The sequence below is a fragment of the Triturus cristatus genome, chromosome 10, assembly GCF_964204655.1.
Source record: "Triturus cristatus chromosome 10, aTriCri1.1, whole genome shotgun sequence".
In the NCBI taxonomy this organism is placed as follows: domain Eukaryota; kingdom Metazoa; phylum Chordata; class Amphibia; order Caudata; family Salamandridae; genus Triturus; species Triturus cristatus.
The window spans coordinates 303,552,166-303,568,929 of record NC_140593.1 but is presented as its reverse complement, the minus strand read 5'-3'; the positions used below and the strand labels follow the sequence as shown (position 1 = coordinate 303,568,929).

The 16,764-nt window shown below is 44.4% G+C and overlaps 1 protein-coding gene across 3 annotated transcripts in view; it reads right to left on the bottom strand.

Annotated features, from left to right (window-relative positions):
• Positions 1-1,741: 1,741 nt before the first annotated feature.
• Positions 1,742-16,764, bottom strand: part of MINDY3 (MINDY lysine 48 deubiquitinase 3) — a 256,241-nt gene continuing 241,218 nt past the window's right edge. For all 3 annotated transcript variants that reach the window (XM_085631243.1, XM_085631242.1, XM_085631241.1), the window contains exons 15-16: positions 3,475-3,546; positions 1,742-2,022 (exon numbers count right to left, since the gene is read on the bottom strand). In XM_085631243.1, the coding sequence (XP_085487369.1) occupies positions 1,876-2,022; positions 3,475-3,546 (219 nt within the window). In that variant the 3' untranslated portion in view covers positions 1,742-1,875. The remainder of the gene's footprint in view (positions 2,023-3,474; positions 3,547-16,764) is intronic.

Genomic DNA, 16,764 nt, shown 5'->3' with positions numbered 1-16,764 from the left:
CCTCAAAATGTGGACAGGGGGGGGTCTCGGCATCCAAAAGTTTGAAGACCTCTGTTGTACACTCACATATGCCTATGTGCACATGATACATTTAAGGACCCAACAAATATGGCCGATGCATCCATTCAAGTGGCACAAATTGCTTTTGTGGATGCCGTAAAAAAAGTATTTGACTGTCCGTGCTCTGGAGCTGAGAGAAAAAGACCACACATACCTACCCCATTTACAAACAAATATATATATGTCCCAGCCAGTTAAGTCCACACTCCATGGCAAAGACAACTGTTCATCTCAAAGCCATGCTGTTAACAGTCTAAAATACAGCATTACACGCAAAACGTTTTCCTGCAATAGAAGACGCAAGTGATACCTCAGTACCTCACAAGCTGTCAAAATCACATCTTAAATAGATAAAAGAACAGGGTGACGAGTAATCCAGACTGCATGGGCATGGACAGAGTTTAATAAACCGGAGGACGCCTTCGGAGAACTGACTGCCGGAATCCGGTTCGGGACCTGCACGAAAGAGGTCGCGAGAGTCAGCAGGAGGGAGGGATTGGCTGGAGGCCATCCGGGGTCTACAGTATGTGGCTATGGGAATGCAAGCAAGCTGTCTTCCGGACGACCAAGTTTGTCACTCATAATGTGCACATAGCACAGTGCCCAAGAAAAAGAGTACGCGTTACCGCACGCATTTTAGTTTGATTTTTTTTTATTTTTTTTAAATGGCAGAGCACTTTATTTGGGAGTAACAGTTTTTTACTTCACAACCATCCTATACTGAAAGGACACGACTACCATACCATACTCAGGCAAGTTACAGTTCGTGTGGACTTCAAGCACTTCTCTAAACAAGCGGTCTGCTTTGGCAAAGGCAGCTGCTTGTTTATAATTGATGCAAAAATAAACATGCGGCAGTCTTTGCCAAAGCCAATGATAAGAAAATAGTGCGTAGCGGCTAATAAGGAGACCCGGTCTCCGGCCGCCAGTAAAAGATGCAATCCCCGGTGGGCGGGGCCAAAAGGAGACAGGGTGGTAACCAGGAGGGACTAAAAACCCTCCTGGACAATGAGAACACCCGGTTTTGCATAATTGGTGACGCAAAATGACGCACACCAACGCAAAACACGGGCGAGCAGAAAGCGAGCTTCTGGAATCGCATCGATTTCAAGAAGCTCTCGTAGGACGAGACAGTACATGCGCTGCTCACGTCAGGCCGAGACCTAAAAAGAAGATAGAGGGAGAAAACAGATATGAATGATCAATGGGCTCAGAGGCGGGACTCCATGTAACAGCATTGCTCAGTTTTAAAGAAGCAGGTTCCAATACACACTGTTCAGGTGGTGGTGGGGGAGGGGTAACTTGTTTGGTAAGAAAATGATTACTTTGCATTAATTGCCTCTACAAAAATCTACATTGTAATCACTGTTAACAGGTGCCCACATGTACTTGTTTAAATATCCTAAGCACCAAGTAATTTTACTGTTTGAGCACTTAATTTGTTAGGCTCAGGCCAAACATTTTGACAATTATGTTTTATTAAGATTATATTTTTACGGTTTCGTTTTGCAAAACTGGCGAATTTTACTAATTTGCACATCTTCATAGCATTTGAATCATTTTAGATTTACATACGACCTCCAAAAGGCAATGTAATTGATTCAGGTTGTTAAATTTCAATTAAATGCACATGGAAAAATTCAAATAAATAGCGATAAGTAAAAAGAGACGATGCATATTATTATTTACAACTTGACATTTCCAGTAATTTATTCAAGCAAATAAGGTGCTACTTTCCAGTGAATCATGAATTTGTTACACCTCATTCAACCACTATCTGCAAACAGATGCATACTTTTAAAGACAGTTGCTGAATTAATTTAACGAAGGTGGCCGATCTGTAGTCCACAGTAGCTCGATAAATTGCCATTTGGTTCGCAAGCATTGTTTGACTGGCGTGTCATCAGTCTGCAGCATGGGATCTTCAAAGCCAATGACTGCTGTACCTTCAACATACATGACCTGTAAAAGTAAAGAAATCATCTTTTATCGTTTACAAAGTAACTTTGACTAATATTAAAGAGAAGCACCTGCAAGTATGTGTTGAAATATCAAACTGGGGAAGGAGAGGTAGCACTGATCTACCAATGGCCTTCATCATAATTTTTATTTGGTGTAAACGTTTTTAAAAAGTGTGTGAACATTGTAAAGAGGAGACTGAGGAAAGCAATCCGAGGGCAGCCATAATCAAATTCTGTTGTAAACAGAACCCTAGATATGTGCATACTGTGTACAAGTGAGAAAAATGAGCAAAGTTCACATGTTCGCAAAAAAATATATATATATATTTATATTATTTTTTTTAGATGGTGAATAAGCTATATTTTAAACGGGGTACAGACACCTCACTACCTCGTGGTCGAGTAAACGTGTCTAAATAAATGCCCAGACTATAAAAACAATGCAGGTTTACATACCAGTCTGTCCTGCCAGCTGCTTTCTATCCCACTGTTCCTACTGATAGCACCCGAGTAATGTGTAGCTCTTTATGTTGGCCCAAATAAACCAATAAATCCGGCTTTAAAGTAAGAATCTGAGGTCACATCACTACGGTTCATATAGGGCTTCCAATTCACATATAGGGCTTCCAAAGTCACATTTAATTATTTTCACTCAACTAGTTTTTCGACCATCATGATATAAAGACAGTAAGCAGTCCCCTGGCACGCATTTCTTTATGATCATTATTCCTAAGATGATCTGAAATATACCCTGGTCAAGGTGAGTTGCCTCGGTACTTCCTAATCAAGTTTGGTTCCAATTCTGCCAAAAACGTGGCAAGCCACAGGGAACCCAATAACATGCATTTTTGGAAGAAGTAGCGCCGATATCAGATTTACATAGCACTACCAACTGCAAAGAAATGTATCAGCATATACACTGATGCTTACTGGACAATTTCATGGTGATTAATATACAGCTTCAAAATAATACTGGATATAGTATGGTCTAAATATGCTAGTAATTGCATTAATTGTAGGTACATTGTGTTCATTTTTCACTAAACACTTATTTTATTAAATGAGTATTTTGATTTTCTCCACAGTGGTGGGGGTTCCTATTCATATACAATTTGCTTTGGCTTCCACAGGTATAAGTCTCTATAACACAGTATGCTCAAGTTAAAGACTAGTTTAAAAGTCATTATTTTTCTTTTTCAAGCATCTCACTGAACAGGTTTGTTGACTGGCTTGTGGGATACTAGTATTATTGCCTAGTGGCAGGTCTGCAACCAATATCGAGCAAGGATTCCTTGAGATTAGTTACAAAGCATGTAGGTAGCTATTTGTGGTAACATTTTAATTTCCAAAAAACGCTAGTTGAGTCAGTGTTGTAACGAAGAGAATGCTTCAATCATTAACATTATTTTATAATGTATTACTAATGTGCTATATCTTGAATTAAATAGCCTACCTTTTCATTATAATTAGACTGCTTCAGTCCGTTGTAATGGTACACAGTGAACGACTCTGGGGGTCTGGACTCCTAAAAACACAACCATAAAAGAAAATTAACAAATTCATGTTACATTTACATAAAGACTATTTACTTTAACTGAAGGAGTGTTTGATATTTATGCTAAACCAGGTTTAAAGAGCTATAAAGCCATGGTGCAGGTAACCCTCTTTTTGTGGGGTGCCCACGACTGGATATCTCTAACCCCGATACACCGATTCCACTGAGGGTAAATCGGAAGGATATCTCAAGCCCTTCCATGTTGGTCACACATTTCAGAAAGTCTCATTTGGAAGATAGCATACTTGCTAGGTAACATGCATGGATTATGATGATTTCACTCCGTTTCAGACACATTTAACAATATTGATTAATATAGGTCTGAAAATAATTAAGTCGTAAAGATAAGAAAATCAGAGAACAGTATATAAATTACAAACATAGTTCGTATGTTGTCAGATCTGATGAGCTAACTAGAACCTTCTCTGCATACCTCAGAGCAGCCCATGTGATCTGGCCAAGGCCGGCTCTAAGGCGGTGCGATCGGTGCCACCGCAACGGGTGCGGACCTTGTTTTCAAGTACAATTTGGTTTTAAAAGCACCTGCTGTCGCACTCCTTGCCTCCTGGAATTTTCAGGCAACTATAAAATGTCAAGATAACTCTGGAGATTAATGGACCTGCTGCAGAGAGATCAGACTTTTTTCTAGTGGAAGTTTTGACTCAAAGTAGCCGTGTGCCATGCAGATCACAAAGTGCATCTAATGTAACTAGGTCAGTGCGTTACTGCTTCTGTCAGAGAGACCCTTTTGTTACTTGTAGTTTACAAGTTGAAATCCTAATATAGAACAGTGAGCTATTAACTATCATCAGAGCTACATGCAAACTACAAGCTATAGAATAGAGCGTTATGATCCCCCCTTTTTTTTATCATAATGTTGCAAAAAGGGTTCACTTGGTAGAAGTCCATTCTTATTAGTAAAGTCAACCAACGTTTTATATTCGGAGTTTGTGCTTCTCCAGACCAAGCACTCAAACTATACGGTCTACCAGCATGGATGGCGTGTGACTCCTATACCTTGTAGTCAGTCCTTTGCCTGATGTAACATTTCCTATACACTGACATACACTCTTATGGCTCATTGTTTCTGTAATGTGATGTACGAGAGGAAGGGAGGGGGAGAGAGAGCGAGAGAGAGAGGGAGAGAGAGAGAGAGACTTGATGGGCACTGTTAAAGGGTGGCAGTGAGGGAATCCATGGACAAGGAGGTCATTGGGGGAGCCAACAAATATTATTGCACTGGGCACCACCAGCGCTAAAGCTGGCCCTGGATCTGACCACATTCTTATCAACAGGAAATGGCACTTGGGATCGGAATACCTGCCGACGTGTAGCTGTCTTCTCCTTCTTCACTGGAGAAATAGGGTTATATATTTTTGAGGCCATACAGGTGGTTGCCAGACAAGTATGAAATGGCAACATGTCACCGAGTGTGGGTGGATAGTAACCCTTGGTTGATTACAGCTCTTGGTAACCTGTTACTAAGCTTAGGTGCTTAGGGAACTTTTGCTGAGCAAAACAGTAGTGAAAACACTCCTCCTAAGAAGTTCTTGCATGACTTATTTACTGAAGCAAACTTTCTATAAGAAAACATTGCATAAGTCACATCATATCTTTGTGACAAGGTGTGCACAACATTGTTACACCATTTCGGCTAACATCAGAAAAGCAGTAAGTGAGGGTAGTGAAGCACAATACCCTAATCAATAAGGCACTTGTACATCATAGAAAGTCATATATGGTAATGTATCGTGTCACTTAATGAATGATGTAATGAGTAAATCCCTCCTGTGAAGACCGTTGATGGAGGCAAAAACCACACCACAATGGGACTACTAGATATAAATGGAAAACAGTACTCTAACAATTTGAAGGTTAATTTACTAGTTTATATTTTTTGTGCAAGCTAACAAACCTGCCAAACTTCAACTACTATGAACTAATCAAATAATATGGTTATCAAAGTTAATGGCAGTTTAATTCAACAAAGTAGAGGGTTTAATATCAATGAATTTTCAAACTGCCTCACCTTTTATCTTTACTAAAAGAAACCTGCAGTTAAAGCCAACTAGAAAAAGCACATTATCATTTTTATCTTTAACATTAATTTCACTCTATGAGCATTATTACTGCTAAAACCCCAGAAATAAGTTTTTTTGAGAAAGACACACTTAAAAACATAATATGATTTATTTTAAAAAGCATTGGAAAAGCGAAAAGGTTTGGCATTGGCCAATAGCCTTTTTAGGTATCGCCTAGGCAGCGCTTGCGCGGTCTCTTCGAGACATGCTGTATTCAGGATATGGACATGAAGCTCCGCCTACTTTCCGCACATTTTTAATTGGCTCCTTTCAATGTCCTAAGAGATGGTGGCTTTTTTATTGGTCAATAGACTTAGTAGTCTCACCTAAGTACCACCTTTTCTCTTGTTGCAACCTCCCATGAGGACACCCGTTAGATGTGCTGTTAGTCTGGATGTTTTAATTACAATCTCTGAGCACTATTTTCTTAAATCGCTTTCTCCAACGTTTATATTTTTTTATTTAACCAGCAAGCCATGCCTCAGCTGGAATAATGGTGGCCGCTGCTTTCTTTTGTGATTTGTGGCTAGCAGAACTCGACCGCATGCCTTTTTTTTTTGTTTCTTTAAGTTACTTACAATGGCGGCACACCCCGCTTTTAGCGTTAAACATCTTAAGCTAAAGCGCCGGTGCCATGATTGCTTCAAAAGTAAAGAAATAGAAAAAAATGCATCCCTACGCCTTTTTTCCCCCCATTTCTTCCGTTCACTTCCTGTGATGCATGTGAAGACTGATTTTAGGAGAAGGGGCGATTGCGTTCTGTGATCATGCCAGTACGCCACACAGAGTCCTATTCTAAACTCTTTGGCTCAAGGGTTATGATGTACTCAAACAATTATCTAGAAACCTACCTTTAAAATGCAAAAGAGGCTCCAGTTTACAGCGGTTTCAGTTTTCAAAACGCATAGATGGTTTTTTAAGCCTCTCCTTCTCTCAGACTATGGAAAGAGTACCTCTCAGAGTCTATATGATTCCTTGCACCAATCTCGCTAATTAAAACTATTAGCTCATTCGGAGCTGCTCACTTAATACTTATGAGTCTAGATATTCATGTTTCCATATTGCAGCAGTAATTCAGAACAGACTTGGTTGGTATGAGTATTATGTACTGCCCCAGTGTAACTTTTCCCTTGCACCTTATGTTTGTGTTCATTCCAGTTTCAATTTCTTCTCTGAATCCAGAATGGCGAACAGTTAACAAGAACAGTTTAGGTTTTTCTAGCCCTTTATGTACCTCTTTTGCCTTTCCTTGGTTCTCTTCTATCATTTCGTTTTCATGCCATGTGATTTCCCATGCACTGAATCCAGACACCCATGATTTCTCCATCTTAAATTCATAAATCTGAGTTTTCCCCTTGACCCTGTACTAGATCCTCATTGGTTCTTACATACGAGTTATGATGAAATATGTATTTCAACATGCCCCCTATATATATTACTGAGTGTGCAAATGTGTCTCTGAAGGTAGTCACTCAGTTTCATAAGCAATGAATACTGACTCATACTCAAACTGTTTTATCAGGGTTTTCCAACAATGACTCTGGGTTACATCAGATCTTTGCTCTTGTCAGGCAGTTAACTCAAGGAGCCAACGACCTATAATTTACCCCATTTTCGACTGTCCATCAGGTACTTCTTCTAATCTATCAATTACTCACTCATCCATCGTGTCCTAATGGCACCTGAATGCAACTTCTCTTCCTATTTCAGTCATGCTCTTTTCTTTAGTCTTTCTATACATTTTTAATCACAATGGTTTCAAATTACTCTTCTGACCATGTATCTAATCATTTAATTTCATAAACCTTCCGGTAACCACAATCCCCTTGGGTAGTTTTGTAATCATTCGAGTTTGAATAGCTGTTTTCTTAAATAGCTCCTTTTTTGGGATATTTCTTGCTCAATACATACTTATTCAGAAGTCAATGGTCATTATACCCAGAAACTGCTATTTTTGTACATCAAACAAATATTGCATATCAAACAAAGAATGCTTTCTTGCCGTTGCTGGAATGACAGAAAGCTAAAGATGCAGTAAAATTACAAACAGAAAAATTGTAAGCTTTTCTTAAAACTGGAAAACTACTTCTGCTGAGTTCACACAAAGCATTCAATGGTGGTGGTCTCTCATATTAGACACTTGTTTGATATGGACTGGATAAGCAAATATCAATAAAGACAGACAAATCAGATCGAAAGAGTGGAATTCAGGTTATTTTAGGGATGTTAATACTCAAGTTGGCTCGTGGTTAGGGCCAGAGGTGCTTCTACTGGGAGCCATGGGGGCTGAATACCAATGACCACAGAGGTGGGTAGGCAGTATATGGAAGGACTTCTGGACTTGTCTCCCTTTAATAGGATGATGCTTTGGTTTACTTTTTTTATTTTTATGAGGATTCCCACATCAAATGGTACCTAGGTTATCTCTTCTCTACATAAGGTAGTTATTTCACTTCCAGATCAACAAAAACAAGGATTGTACATAAGTGAGCTCACATGGTACAGACTTTGTCGGTCAACTTTACAAGTTGATGAGGATTCCTTTGGCTTGTGCAGTCCAAGGTTCCACCCAGCTCCCATATGTTTCACTTTCAATATTTTCTTGTGTTTTTCCGGGGCCCCTGTCTTAAGAACCATTTGGCTGCTGTTCTTGTTTTTTCCTTCCCTTTTTGTCAATGCAGAACTTCTTTCTGGACCCGACTGTGGTGAGTCTCTGCAACGCCAAACATACCCAAAAGCATTTCAGCGTACTTCATCGGTTGCTAGATTTATGTTATGATTTGCACTGGTTCTGTGGCTTGATGTAGCACCAGTGACTCGACTCACTTTTTTGCATTTTGTTTCCCTGTTTCACAGTGGTCCAATATCTCAAATCTGCTCCTTAGACAGGCTTTTGGGAAATTCGGGTTTACGGCATAATACCTGACCGGTAGTAGGAGGGCTTAAGTCAGTGTGATATTTCCATAATTGGCTTATTTATTTGAGGAGGAATCTCAGAATAGAGTTACTTACAAAGAGGTCTGCGGCAGGACGCAAGAGGGTTTGCAAACTATGTATTGCCTAAACAGTCCTTTAGAAACTTTTTTTTAAATGGAGCTGTTGAGATGGGTTTTTAACTGCGAACTGAGTACAATGAGGACAATTACAGATGAATACTGAATAATCAATTGTATTTCTCATTCATATGAAATCATAAATACCATATGAACAATGTTATCCGAATTCCCAAAGCCTTCTTCTCTGGAGTGGCCCTTAACATGCCACATAACATTTTCAAAAACACCTCATTAAATGAAGAGGTAAAACCAATGGCAAACGATTTAGAAACTAATGGGAAGGATGCATCCACTACTTTGCAAAACGTATGCAAAGCACGCTCCGCTATGGTCTCTGGCTGTGGGAAGAATCCTGGGAGCTCTATTGTTTGATTGAGATGAAAGCTAGAGACTACCTTGGGTAGTAATTTGGTGTTAGTGCTTAGGACTACCCTAACCTGATGCACCCGGAAGAAAGATTCTTCCAAAGTATGAGCGTTTACTACACTGAAACACCTGAGGGAACTTATGGCTACAAGGAAAGCTACCTTCCAGGAAAGGAACTGCAGTGGGCAAGAGTGAAGCAGTTCAAGCGGAGGACCCATGAGTCTAGTGACGACTATGTTGAGGTTCCACGGTGGGATAACCTGTTTGAGGCCCTCCAAGAAAGCGTTAATGATTAAGATTCTGAAATGTGAACCATGTCTATTTTACGGGTAAGCAGCTATTGCAGCTAAATTGAGTCTGATAGAAGAATATGCAAGGGCCAAATTCTGTAAGTGAAGACGGTAACAGACAACGTCCGGGGCAGCCTGTGAGTGGGTCAATATGCCTAGGGAGACAGTAGTGTACAAACAGTTTCCACTTGGCTGCATAGCAGGCTTTAGTTCTGGGCCAGCGTGCTCCCTTCAGAATAGTTATGCACTCTACATAGAGGTTAAGGTAACTAAATTCTAGGACCCGAGGAGTCAAATCGCAAAATTGAGCTGCTGAGGGTTTGCATGCCTGATAGTGCCTTGGTTTTGAGAGACAAGGTCCGGCTAGTTGGGGAGCTTCTCGAGGGACTAGGGAGAGTTCCAGCAAATCAGACTGGCATGTCGAGGTTGGAGCTACTAGGATGAGAGTGAGGGATGGCTGCTTAAGTTTCAGAACCACGAAAGGGAGGACCCATGGACTGTAAGTGTGGGAGCCTGGAGGTAAAGCTTGGCCATCTTTGGCGGTGGTAAACATGTCTTTCTGAGAGAACCCCCAACAATGGAAGTACAGTGTTAGGGTGGAGTTCCCATTCGTGGATTTGTTGATGTGTCCTGCCGAGTAGGTCTGCCAAATTATCCTTTCCACAAATGTACTGAATGAGCAGATATACCCTGTGATGTACCGCCCAGTGCCAAAAGCTCTGGGCTAAAGCAGACAACTTGAGTGAATGAGTGCCCCCCCTCATTTTATAGGTAAAACAGTCATGATGTCTGTCCGGAGCAAGACAGTCTTCTGCTGGATGAGGGGAAGGAATTGTATAGCTAACAGATGTAGGTGGTTGATGTGGAGACCTTGCTGGGCAGGTGTCCACACCTTTTGGATGGGGTGGTGTTGTAGATACGCTACCAAGCCGGTGAGCGAGGCATCCGTGGTGATGGTCTCCTACAGAAATGTGGTGAGAAAAGGCAGTGTTTACAACAGGTTGCTTGCATTCCACCACTGCAGAGAACAAGGAGTATGGCCCCAAATCAACACTAGATCCTTCCAATGACCTTCTGCCTGAGATCACAACGCGCTGCCTATGGCGGCTGCTTCCAATTGAAAGTGGTAGGGCAGCAGGGGGCGATTGTGAATGGGGAATATATATTGGCGAGATCGGTTTGCAGTGAATAAATCACAATAACTGCACTCACCTCTGGGTCCGCTCTCGTTTGTTGGCAGCAGGCGACACACAAATCAAAGCGAGTTGTGGAAATATATATATATATATATATATATATATATTTTTTTTTTTTTAACTGTCACTGCCGGGGTCCAGCTTCTTCCACAAGCTTAGTCCAACTCTCAGACTCCCCACCCAATCCAGACACTGCTCTTATGCGATTACCCAGCATGAGCACAGCAATGGGACTGGCCTAAGCAGATTGGTTTAATACTCGCTCAGGCACAGGGAGCCTAGGCCTCTTCTCCACCCTGCTGTACAACACAGCTGGAAAGGTGAAATGTAAGTCTGCATGTCAGTTTGGCCATCCTAAGACAGCCAGGCAAACCGACATGCACATTTACTGTGCCCACCACTCCTCCCTGCTGCGGTCCCTAGAGGATGGCCACGCCCGACCTAGACTCGCGACACTCAGCGAACTCTGCTTAGCCAGGGAAAAATAGAAATAATAAATGGTTTTATTATCATTTTATTTTTCATCTGCTGGCTTTTAACAGTGGGGTGACGCTCCCCTGTCATTACAGAGGAGCCACCACTGTGCGCTGGTAGGCCCTGCTGTAACCGAGGCAAGTGTAACTTGGCGTGCAGAACTATGGTGATGCAGGAAGCCATCATGCCAAGTATGTGCATACCAGTCCTGGATGTTACTTGAAGATCTGGCAGAAAAAGTTGCAACAGCTTTTGAAAAGACTGCACCGTTGCTGGACTGGGATTAGCTTTTCCTACTTGGGAGTCAAGAATGGCCCCGAGGTAGGGTTGCACTTCGATGGCCTGGAGGTGGGATTTCTTTGCAGTGATCATGAAACCTAGGCTGTGAAGGTGATGTCTGGTGGTATGCATGTGCTCTAGGCATTGCTGCTGCGTAGTGCTCTTCATCAGCCAATCGTCTAGATAAGGCAGGACATGAATGCTTCTTTTGAGGTGAGAGGCTCCCACTGCCAGACACTTGGTAAACACTGTTGTGACCCCAAAGGGCAGCAATTTCAAGTGATAATGCTGACCACGAACCACAGCTATCTTCGAAGTACAGTGTGGACCGGAATGTGAAAGTAGGCATCCTTCAGATCGCAGGCGGTCATGAAGTCGCCTTGCTGTAGAAGGTTAACATCCTGGAGTGTCACCATGCGAAAGTGCTCTGACCAGATGCATCTGCTGAGGGGCCCGGAGGTCAAGGAGTGACCTGAGAAAGCCATCCTTTTAGGAACTTAGAAAGTATAGGGAGTACACCCCCTTACCATGGTTTGCAGTGAAACTTACACTAGCATGGTGTTTGAGAAATGGTTCTATGGCCCCCTTGGCGAGTAGTGCGTCCATCTCCTCTTGGGAGCAGATGCTGGTGCTATAGGGAGAGTCTTGGTTGCGGGGGTAATGCTTGAGCGGATTTGCGGGAGTTCTAAGCAATACCCCTCCGGTATGATGTCTAGAACCCACTGGTAGAAGGAAATGTCTGGCCTGTGGGACAGGAACCCTTGCAACCCTCCCCCGACAAGTGTTATGTGGTCAGGTGGAAGGACAAGTGTCACTGTTTGAGGGGTGGCACCCTTGTGGGCTGTGCCCTTTCCCCATCCCAAACATTATGCCCTTTACAGCCTTCCTTGTAGTAGCCCCCTGAGGGTGTCAGCTGCTGTTGTATGGAGAGGGCAGTGGAAGTCTCAGGGGTGGGAGTTTTGGACGGGCCATGATAATGGGGCAGCAAAAGGAGCCGCAGGCAAATGGTGTCTGTAGGCCGCCCATGGTTTTAGTCATATTGGTAGCCTTAATTTTCTCTAGCATCTCATCGACATGTGGGCCAAAGAGATGCTCTCCATCAAAGTGCACATTAAGTAGCTGCTGTTGTACCTCTGGCTTAAAGCCGGAAACGGGCAGCCATGCATGGCAGTGGAGAAGGACACTAGTGTTTAGGCCCCCAGCTGCTCTGTCAGCGGCATCTAAAGCCCATTGGAAATTAGTGAGGAGAGGATTTCTAGGCCTTTGCAGCAATGTAGGAGAGGGAGCAACTGCGAAGGATGCGGGATGCGTGTGTGTACGAGGAAAGAGGAGCGCAGGTGTCTAACGGGTTGGTGGAAGCTCAGTCGATGGTTGAGGTAGGCAGGTCCTAAGTCGTGGAGGGCTTTGTAGGTGTGTGGGAGGTTCTTGAACTGGCGTCTTTCTGGCTCAGGAGCCAGTGGAGGTCTCTCAGGTGGGGGGGTAGGGGGGATGTGGGTTAGTTTTGGGAGGTCCAGGATGTATCTTGCAGAATCGTTCTGCATGGTCTATATGGTCTGGGGTCTTCTGAGGAGCTGGGTGCAGAAGACGGCGCAGAGGGTGATGCCATAGTCGAGACGGCTGGTGGCGAGGGCTTGGGTGACGGTCTTTCTGGTGTTGATTTGGATCAATCTGAAGATTCTGCAGAGCATGCGAAGTTTGTGGAAGCAGGAGGAGGCGACTGTGTTAACTTGTCATTTCATGATCAGAGGATGATGCAGAGGTTGCGTGTGGGGTCAGTCGGTGTGGGTCAGAGCTCTCGCGCTGTAGTCCCATTCAGAGAGGTTTTTCCTGAAGATCAGAACTTCAGTTTTGTCAGAGTTGAGTTGCAGGCAGTTGTCTCTCATCCATTCTGCTATGTTGGTCATGGCATTGAAAAAGTTGGTTTTGGCATTGGAGGGTTCCTCGGTGAGTGAGAGGATCAGTTGAGCGTCAACTGCATAGGAGATTATGTTGAGTCCGAGGGATCTGATGAAATCTGCAAGAGGGGTCATGTAAATGTTGAAGAGATGTCACCAGCGGGCATAGGAATGCCATGAGCATTGGGAAGTATTAGAGACCACTGTGTGAAGGAGAGGGTTTCCATGAGGAAGTAGTCTTCCTCAAGCCGGATATGCATTTCGGCCTTATGGAAGATGGCTGCCTTGTGCAAGACCTTGTGGTAAAAGTTGGTATCATCCAGGGGTGAGGTCTTTGGAAGGTATAAATCGGGGCCAGTGTCAGCTGAGGCCTCTGCGCCATAATCATACAAGGGGTCAGGAAACAGCGGATTATATGCAGGTCATAGGGTGATACCGGGCTGTCCCCTCCCCTCGAATGTGAGGAACCCAGTGGGGAGTGTTGAGGGTCCACAGGTTACATAGGAGAGGTAGGGGCAGGGGAGTTGGAGGAGGAGAAGGAGGATGGAAAGGACAGGAGGCAATGGAGAGGTGCTTCTCTTGCGACGCCGAGACTTCTTTGATCTGGACTACACAGGAGGGTTGAGGGCCTCCTTTCAAAGTCAATTTTCTCTTGAGATGAATTGTGTCCTTGGATGCTTACCCAGGATCTGACTCTTGCCAGGCTGTATGTGGATGTGTTGTTTCTTGGAGTCGGGGTGTTGTTGGAGTCATTGGATGATTGGCTGATCAAGATCCTCAAATGCTGCGGAGGATGCAGCCATGGACGGAAATCTGGAGGGAGTAAAGGACATTGAGGTGTGCTTTGTGTCGGTAAGTCTCAGCGTCATGTGCTGCGACTGGGTAGGTCTCAATTCCAGCTACTTCGGATAGGTGGGTCTCAGCTTTGAGTGTCTCTGCTCCGACAGAGGCTGAGAGGAAGTCTTCTGGGCTGGCTAGGAAGGTCGGTGCCAACCACGGTCGGTAGCGGACTGGAAACCTCTGATCAGACACAAGAGAAAGCTGGGGCCTCCCTGGGGTGAGTGGTATGTGGGAGAGTAGTACTCTCTGTGGCAAACTTCGGCGGCGGGCACTGAGCAGGAGGTGGCCCTCTGCTTCGGCATCTGAATCTAGACCCTGAAAACACCTGGCAGCTGCAGATCTTCTTCCCGTTCTCCGAAGAGGTATGTAGTTTCTTCCTAGTCCCGAAAATGCAGCATGGAAGCGGAAGCGATGTACTGCGCCAGTCGATTCGAAAGGGTCTTAGTTTGAAAATACCAAAGCACACCGCACAAGAGTCCTCTTGATGATCAGGGGACCTCAGTGATTGCAAACGTCGTGCAGATCTGCCTCGGATATTCTGCATGGCAAGTAGGACAGAAACAAAACTGAGTCCCTTCCATCATGTGGTCATTCAAGTGATGGGGGTTCAAGGGGCTGAGCCCCATATCTAAGAAGTTGTTGACTGCGGGATGGAGTCGAAGGAGTATGTGGCGGTGGGGACCAATGAATATACAGGAATGTCGATTCAACTGGCGATAAACGGATCCGAGGGCCCGGCGACAACATCATGCTGCGCCGAACAAGAGCTAACAGAGAAACATTTTAAACAGACGGCGGAGAAAAAAACAATCTAACAATGGAGCTGATGCCCATGCGCATTACCAGAGATAGGTGGAGTGACTGTACCTTGTCACTTGAAAAGTTTTTTCTAACAAAAATAAGCTGTACATGTCCCAGTCCAACACTAGATGGCAGAAGTATGCACAGCATGTGTATCTACAGCTATACATGCCACGGATCGAATAGTTTCTTACCTGTCGGTGTAGTTTTGCAGCTTGAAGATCTTTCTGGATTCACTATGCTGTGCATTATTCCGCGATCTTGTGGTTGGGTCCGGATTCGTAGTCTTTTCTTTGTTTTTTTTTTTTTTTTGTAGCCCAGGTGGGCGTCGACGACCACCATTTGGTGCACCTCCCATGACGTCGTCGTGCTTCCTGCGGAAGTCCCACCTTTGGGGCGCCATCTTCGGGTTCTTTTTTCCCTTTTTTTTTTTAACCCTAGGCGATTGATTAATTCTTCTTGTCCATTTTCTGTAATTTTTCATTCCTTCTGATCTTTTCCATTTCACCCCCTCTTCCTCCAGCCTCATCTTCCTGGCGGAGGTGGGTGGGTTCGCTAGTGAATCCAGAAAGATCTTCAAGCTGCAAAACTACACCGACAGGTAAGAAACTATTCGTTTTGCAGCGTGAATCTTTCTGGATTCACTATGCTGTGCATAGACTTTGTAGCGGTTTTCCTAATTTTGTGGCGGCTGGGTGGTAGATGAGCGTTGGTCGTTGAAAATGTGTTGAAGCCCCTTCTGTCCAACCTGTGCTTCCTTGTTCATCTGAATGTCCACGCAGTAGTGTTTCGTGAACGTGTGCACAGATGCCCAAGTTGCCGCGAGGCATATGTCCTGGATGGGCGTGTTCGCCAGGAAGGCCACGGTGGCCCCTTTCTTCCTTGTGGAGTGAGCCTGAGGCCCCTCCGCTAGCTCCTGTCCAGCCTGTTTGTGGCAGAATTGAATAGTGAGGGCAATCCACCTAGCGATGGTGCCCTTAGTCACTGGCCTACCCATGAAGCTAGTAGCAAAGGACACAAACAGCTGCTTCGACTTCCTGAGTTCCTTGGTTCTCTCAATGTAGTGCATCACCGCTCTTCTTGCGTCGAGGGTGTGCAGGGCCTTTTCTGCGTTTGAAGTCGGGTTTTGGAAGAAACTTGGTATCTGAATACTCTGATTCATGTGGAACGCCGACACCACCTTGGGCATGAAGTGTGGGTCTGTTCTCAGGACTATTCTGTCCTTGTGAATCTGAATGTAGGGTTCCTGTAGTGTTAGTGCTTGAAGCTCGCTCACCCTGCGTAGTGAGGTTATGGCCACCAGAAAGGCCGTTTTCATCGTCAACATCTGCAGTGTGGCCTTGTGAATGGGTTCAAACGGTGCCTTCATGAGCTCCGTCAGCACCACGTTCAGATTCCATGCCGGCGGCGGCAACCTTTTCGGGGGGGCCATCCTTTTGGCTCCTTCCATGAATCTCTTCACCACCTGCGAGGTGAAGAAACTTCCACCCTTTTCACCTCTGGTGTAGGCCACGATTGCCGCTAGGTGTACCCTTAGGGAGCTCGAGCAGAGGTTACTCTTTAGAAGGTGTGTGAGGTACCTCAGTACTGTTGAGTCTCTTGTCATTCTGTTTTGCATGCCCTTTTTCCTGCACCACACAGTGAATCTCTTCCATTTTGCGCTGTAGCATTTTCGTGTAGTTTGTTTCCTTGCCTCCCGTAGCACTCACATAGTGCTCGGAGGCAATCTTAGGTGTGCGAACTCTAGGTCTTCAGGAGCCATGCCGCCAGGTTGAGGGTCTCTGGCTCTGGGTGCAGGACCTCTCCGTTTTGCATTGAGAGCAGGTCCTTCCTCCTCTCGAACCTGTATGGATTGCCTTGTGCCATTTCTTGAATTAGTGAGAACCATGTCTGCCTCGCCCACTGCGGAG